General features: G+C 53.6%; 1 protein-coding gene across 1 annotated transcript in view; it reads right to left on the reverse strand.

The window, feature by feature from the left end:
- The window catches only part of ITPR1 (inositol 1,4,5-trisphosphate receptor type 1), a 332,592-nt gene that overhangs the window by 93,869 nt on the left and 231,165 nt on the right, over positions 1–7,558 (reverse strand). The window contains exon 40 of the mRNA XM_015587167.2: positions 1,436–1,568. Within this exon, the coding sequence (XP_015442653.1) occupies positions 1,436–1,568 (133 nt within the window). The remainder of the gene's footprint in view (positions 1–1,435; positions 1,569–7,558) is intronic.

Consider the following 7,558-nt stretch of genomic DNA (forward strand, 5'->3'; position numbering starts at 1 on the left):
GGGGGAGGGAGCAGAGCCACCGAAGTTCCCATCCTGCGACCTTCAGATGACACGCCTACCCCCAAGCAGAGAGAGAGAGCTACGCCACGGAGAGGGATGGACTCTGTGCGTGGAAAGCGCCTGTCTGAGAACTCGCCTTGCACGGTTACTGGCGAGAACTGAAATGCTGATGCGGGAAAACGGACCAGTCATTTCGGAAAAGGGAGAATCATCTCAGTCCTTCCCCACAGAGCTCAGGTCGGACGCCGCCGCCTTCCGCTGCTGGCCCCGACTGTCCAGATGCCTCGCGCCTATCGTGCGAGGCGGGCTGCTCATCACGCCTCCTACAGCTTCTCAGAGCAGAATCCGGCTCCAACGTGTCTCCGATCCCCCGCCCCTTGACCTCACATATTTATTGAATGACCTCACCAGAGAATGTCAAGAGGAACCATTCTGAGATGCTGGATGAAGAAACTGTGCTTGAGAATCACTGGGACCTTTTGGATGAAAAGCTAAGGCCCCGTTTTGGGGACACCCTGGGAACTGCAGCTTCTCCAGAGCCACGTGGCTCTGCGAACCGAGCAGACGTGCTTCCAGTTTCCACCGGGTGGGAAACCCGAGACCCCTCCCCGGAAGCTGCTGGGCCACATTTGTTAAATGCCGAGTATTTCTGTGCCACCTCCAGGGCCCACCAAGAATCATCAGAACACCAGAAATCAGGCAACTCACGTCTGTGCTTAGAGCACTGAGCTCCTGACCCCTCAAAACCAAACCCAACGCCCATAGCTAAGTTCAGTGTTTCGGTCACTTTTGCCTGTAATAGTGCTCACAATGTTTTGAAACGCCTTTAAGGATCTGTTCTTAAGACTTCTACATAGGGATGTTTTTGGATAAACTCCCATAAGCATCTGGGGAAGGCACACGGCACGGGCAATAGAATTTGATATACCGGGTTCATGTACTGGACCCATCAGTAACAAGCCTCCACTTCCTCTGTTAAACTGGGATAACAGCGTCACCTACCCCACAACGGGCAGCCTGAAGGAGAACACGAGATAAAAAATGCGAAACGCTTAGAAGAGCCCTTGGCACTCAGAAAACGCACAAGAAACGGTGGCTTCATCGTCCTCACCGCCAACATCATTGTCATTTTATGGGACAACGTGAGTCCTAAGGACCACAAGACAACACGCAATAAAATCAAGTCCCTTGAGTCATTCGGATGTCACCGAGAGGGTCGCTGCATGGGGGAGAGGGGAGAAAGGCTCAGCCGATATCTTACTGCAGGGAAATGTTTGCAGACATCGATGTGACAGCAGACCCAAGACAAAACAGGTTGGTAGAAAAAAATCCGCCTGTACCCCAAATCCACCTGTTCGACTTCCGACCCGTTATGCGGACGGAGGCAGCTCTCCGGCAGCAGGAGAGCAGCTGATTAGCACGCCACGTGGCCTACCTCCTCCCCCAGGCTTGCTGGGTCCTCCTGGTGACAGCGGGCCATTGCCAAAGCTGGTAAGGCTCTCTCTTCTTCCCGAAGGTCTGATGTTTCCATAGTAACGGTTGACCAAAATTTGCCTGAGCGCCTCACCCTTAATTCAAACAGGAGAATGAAATCAGGTTCTGAATTTAATGCACGACCGAGTGACTAATATTCAGAAAGCAAAGGGGTACTCAGGTATCACTGGCTCAGTGTCACTCGGCGAGAAAACAAATGATTAATTTAAAAAAGCGTTTGGGAACTCTAAAAGTTAACTTCAATATTTTCTCAGGAAACTAGATCATAAAAAAGCAGAGATCTAGAATATCGACTGTCTGAAGCACTCTCTCACACAGCGATAAAGACAAAAAACAGTAATTTTGCAGGGCAACTAACAATAGCGAAAGCAAACAAAAAAGTCCCTGTACAGTAAGCCAATAAAAGTTGGACAAATTGAAGATCTTACAGGTCGCTTTCCACAAAGCAATATAAAAATGTTACTGAAGCACAGGGCTTATTCCCAGGATCCGATGAAAACATTAAGGTACCCTGAGTAAGAAACTATAATCAAATGATAAGCTGAAAACAAGGCTTTCTTACACAGAGTCGATGGGCCAAGTGGTGAAAAAAAAAATTATGCCATACAAAAGAAATTCGTGACCGACATCAGCTATGTCAATCAAAAAATAAGCATCGTGAAAGAAATAACCCTTGCGATTTGCTTTGAAACATGCGAGGCGGGGAACAGGGAGGGGCACGGATGAGACCGGAGTGGGCATGAGTTGGTAGAGTCGTGAATGAGGCTTCTCGAAACTCTTCTGATGCCGTTTGCGTAGATTTGAATAGTTCCCTCACAAAAAGTTTAAAAACTATAAATATCAAAGTAATTGTGGACGGGAGCGATAGTAACTCCTTCCCACAACCGAAAAAGCACAAAACTTTGATGTGCTGTCTAAGCCCGGGGCGTTGGCAAAGCGGCACCAAGCAGCAGGATGTCCTCAGCTCTACCTGACTTGCAGTCACGCTCGGAGACTCCAGACCACCTCCCAGTCTGGAAGCTTCTAAGAGCCAGAGGCCGTGCGGATTCCCAGGGACAAAGCCGGAAGGCATGGCCTTCCTCTGGTCCCTCACGGAGAGGGGCGAGTGAGGAGCCTGGCAGAGAGGAAGGTGTCGAAACAGAGGTCTCTCAGCTGAGACTCTGCGGCCCTTCCGAGAGGCCTGCAACCCTGACGTGAGTCTTTAGAATTTTAAGTGACTTGTTAATAAGCTCCCAGAACAGGTCTGGAGATGTCCAGCTGCGGGAGGGGTGCCCTGAGGGCGGCGGGGAGGCCAGGGGCACCCCTTAAGGTCCCAGGACCACATTGCTAGGTTTTCTCTTTTATTAATCCATGCTGCTAGTCAAAGACTCCAGGGACAAACTGAGATGGGGTACACAGGAGAGGAGGGAGTCGGGGGTGGGCAAGGGGAGTACTAATTTTTAAATAAAAGTTTAGGGAATAAAAAAAGAAAATCTCAATTTCCCCCTCTCCATCTCCATCTCTTGCTGCAAAGGAGGGAGCTTCTATTGGCTCAGGAAATGCATTCGCTTCCTCGAGCAACTGCAAATTCAAAATTCTGACGGCGCTTCCAAAGGAGAGGCTGTTTGTGATGTTTCCAAGTGCTTTTTAAATCAACTGCTTCCAGAACAATATCCTTTAATGGCCTAGAAAACCACATCTTGGTATAAAGACAACACTCTGGTCAAACCCTCCAAAGCCGGCCCCGAAAGCACGGTGACTTAGAAGGACGACTTCGTTAAAAGAATCACTAATTTCAAAGGAACATTCAAGAAAGCCTATGAGAGAGAGAAAAGGGGAAAGGAAATGTTACCTCCACGTTGACGGTAACAGGAGATTAAACGCAATTTCCCTTTTCACGCTCGTGAAGCATCTACCTGACGGTCTTTCAATGAGAAACAGACTCCGCGCTCCCACGAGAGGGAGGCTGGAGAAACCCTTCCTGACTCTCACTGGATCCCCGCGGCCCAGGGGAACACGGTTCGGGAGGCGGACGGCCGGTCTGACGTGGGGAAGCTGCAGCCACAGCAGAAGGCCAGTGCGGCCGGCACAGCAGGGATCTGGGGTGTCACGGGGCTGAAGGGTCAGGGTGACTGTGACCAGCCCCCACACACACACACACACACACCCCCTGCAGGGACAGCAGGCAGAGCCTCAGCACTGCAGGTCCACGGGGGCGGGGCCGGAGCCACACAGACTCCCTGCTCCCCGCGGTCTGGAGGGGCGCGGGCGAGCCCCCGGACAGTCTGCCGTCAAGGAAGCAGGAGGTGGGGGAAGGGTCACGTGCCATCGGCAACACGCAGAGGTGAGGGACCGGCAGCTGGGTGCCAAAAACAAGTCACACAGGGCGCTTGCAGAACCATTCTGCCTGTCCTTCCACAGAAAAACCCTCGCGGTTACCATGGCAACCGATGCATCCAATGGTGCCCTTTTCCCCATAACAGGATCTTATGAAATGTACTCATGGAAAACGCACGCGCGCACGCATATGCACGCATGCACACACGCACACGCACCGCACACACTCCACTCCACAAACTTTTGTTTTTTTTCCCTCTTAATATAAGGTTTTTAGCGCATATTCCTGTTACCTTCTCTACACAGACACACACACACACACACAACCCTGCAAGGGGCAAAAAAAACAAGTAGCATGTGGGATTTTTAAAAAACAAATCAAAACAACATGAGATTTATTCCTTTTCTGAAAGAAGACAGAATTTTTGGTAAAAGGGGACAGAAAAAGGAAACGGATAAGCATTATTCAAAGTTACACAAACGCCTAATGTGAAAACTTAGGTTCGAGGAGAATTCTGCTTTCCTGAGGCAGTGGATTCATGCAGGGAACACTCGGATCTGCAGAGGGGAGCATTCCCGATCGCCCCGAAATAAACTCCTCAAGGGCACCGAGCGGTTCCTGGCGCGCCAGGCCAAGAGACCCGGCTGCAGAGAAGGGAGGAGAAAATGACCTCCCAAACGGCGTCACCCCCTCGCCTGTCGCCTCTGGCCACGTGACCCTTGTGAAAAAATACTGCTAGTTTTTTTTTCCAGCAGCTGACACCTACAGCGTGCAAACAAACATCAGATGTTTGTCTCTGGTAAGAAATTCCACACACGTCATCTCCCCTGAGACTGAGAAGAGGCGGCGTTTCATTCACACCGAGTGTCATGTTAAAACGCGGACGGGAAGTCACGAAACCAGGGGCCACCTTGCAGCTGGGGGCCTCCGAGTTTCGCTTCTACCGGTGAAACCGGTGGCTAACGCCATGTGGGGAATGCAGGTGGGAGCCCCACGAGGCGCTCGGGTGCGAACAGCGCCACACGCAAAGCAGAGAAAAAGTGACCTTTTGGCTTCCCAAGTGCCAGCCACTGAGAAAGCCTGTGCTTCAAGAAAGGCCGCGGTCTCACGTGAGACCTCTGTCGACAGTAGGGTGGGGCCTCGACTTAAAAATACCCTTCCTCTTCCTATCCGTGTCCACCAAACCACCGAAGCGTCTCCATTTGCAAGGGGGCAACAGCTGTGACAGCTGCCAGATCTTATGACAGTCCTGCGGCCGCTGTGCTGAGTGCTTCACAGCTCTGAAGAACGCTCCTAAGGGATGGAGACTGTCACTGACCCCACGTCATGACAGGAGAAACGGGGGCCCAGGGGGGTGGACTAACCTGCCCGCATCTCACGGGCAGGGCCTGGCAAAGGGGCACTAGAACCCGCCTCTAACTCCGCAGCTCGTGCGCCCAGGCAGCGGTCAGTGCCTTGTCTCCGGGAGCTTAGGGCACGAGGGAGCAGCTACTTCTGACACCTAGGGCAGGCGAGGACAGAAAGTCCACGAGTGCCAAGTGTCCCTGGTCCCTGAACTGTGGCACATGAGGGATGCTGGAGGGAAGGGCTAAGGGCCAAGTTCTGGGGAGCTACTCTCTGGTCAGCACCTGTGAGGAAATCACGAGAGAGCACACGGGGTTCGGGACGGGGCCGGGCTGGGCAGGGGCCGGGCTGTGGGCGCGGAGCTCCTGGCCACCCACTCATCTTGCACTTACATCCTCCAGGACACTGACGGCCACATCGCCGAGGTCTTCGCAATGACTGCTCATTTCCTATCCCCCTGACCTCACCTCCCCTCTCCGAATGTTCCCTAACTTGTGACGGGGGGACGGAGGCCCCGTCCCTGGGTCGATGTCGGCAGTAACAAAGCGGACGGGGTAACACGTGGAGAAGTCTTAGCACGGCAATCGGCACACGATAATTCAGCACACAGAAAACCGGGCCGTCTGCTTTTCCCAAAAATGGGCAAGTGAGACGGGTGGTCAGCGTGCCGGTGACGTGCACGGCCTGCTGGAGGACGGCCTGGCAACCCTGCCGTCTGGCCTAGACTCCCCTTCCAGCAGCCTCTCCAGAGACACACACTTGTTCACTTCCTGTCGAAGGGCGTCATTACGAACCACTCGGGCATCTGTGGAACGTTAGGCAGCTGTTGACTTTCGGAGATTTTCAGAGTGTGCTCGGGCGTGACCACGCGTGACAGGACTCGCACGCCGGGAGCAGTCCCGAGGACGGCGAGCATGCGTGGCGGCGCGCACCCTCACGTGTGCGGGGGGCACGGGCGCACGGAAACAGCTCATCGCTGGCGCTCGTGCCCATGAGCATCTCGGTCGTTACGCTTTTAACATAAATCACGCGTAATGATCGTCAGTTACTCACAGAGAAAAGAAGAAGAAAACTAAGAAAATCTCCAGCGCAGAAGAGCGGGCCAGACAAGCTGGCCTGGTCAGCGTCTGGGGACCGGCCGGGTGTGGGGCTCTGAGCGGGTGGGGGACAGGTGGACCGGCCGGTGAGCTTGATTTATATGAATGGCTGTGATCGGGCCTGAGCTAGTTAACGCTTCAACAATAGCAACAATGACGAAAGTGGCCGGGGGGCTCCCGGCACCCCGGACTACGTACCCGTTTATGGTCTTCCAGCTGCCTCAGGGGTGGACTCGGCTCCTGCTCCTGCCGGGCACGCAGAAATTCCACTTTAAGCGCACACTACGAAGACGCCGCCAGCTTCGGCATCAGTCGCGAGCACACGCAGGTGCGTGGACAGCCACAGAGGGGGACCGGGCTGTCCTGTCTCCCCAGGAGACAGTGAGGCTCCGCTGCTCTGGCGACTGCTTACCGCCTCCCCCTCTGCCCCCACCGCCCCCCGCCGACCCTGGGGCGCGGTCAACAGTGAGCGGGCATAGGATTTTTTGGGCCAACATCATTTTTTTGCAAAGATTATGAAAAGGAAGCTCTATATCATGTATTTTTACACGAACCCAAATGAGGTTCCAATGCACGACTCAACCGGGCAGGTCCTCGTGGCTTAGGCATGCATCCCGCACAGCGCATGCGTGAGGACACCAAGGCGACCCCGCGGGGCACACACGGACACGGGACGGTAGCTGTCCCCAACCTGAAGGCACACAGCGTTCTAATCACAGCTGTCACTGCTGAAGAGCCCTGAGGAGAACGTCAGGGACTGGTCATCGCCAAGTTCCCCCTGCAGCTCTGCCACTCTAGTATCGGTGGCACTTTTAAGACCCTTGCACAGACCTCCCCCAAGCACAGTGCACTAACCACACCCTGGCTTTTGCTCCTGGGATCCTAGAATCGTTTCTGAAAGTAAATCTGGATCCTTGGCAATACGCCTCTCCAAAAAGCTTCTCCGTGGCTCTGACGCCGTAACGAATTCTAGTCCCTCATTTAGCAAATGTCGCTGGCGATAAGGGCAGAGTGAACTGCGAAACTATAACTCTATGAGCAGCTTTCACCAAAACTCCGCATTCACACCCAGAACTTCACATCTGCATCATCTCTGCATGGGACCCAGAGTCTAGTTCAGGGAACAACAGAAAGGTCTTGATGTTCCAAAATTTCTCGAGAGAACTTTTCAAGACCGAGATGATGCTTTTGGGTGAACGCCCTCAGAGAGCCACATTCGCACCTGGAGGGGCCCTGGCTTTACCTCCAGCTCCTCGGAATTTTGTTTCCACCCCAAGGACCACCTCAACGACAGCCGTGATCAGTG

The sequence above is a fragment of the Pteropus alecto genome, unplaced genomic scaffold, assembly GCF_000325575.1.
Source record: "Pteropus alecto unplaced genomic scaffold, ASM32557v1 scaffold53, whole genome shotgun sequence".
NCBI classification, from domain to species: Eukaryota; Metazoa; Chordata; class Mammalia; order Chiroptera; family Pteropodidae; genus Pteropus; species Pteropus alecto.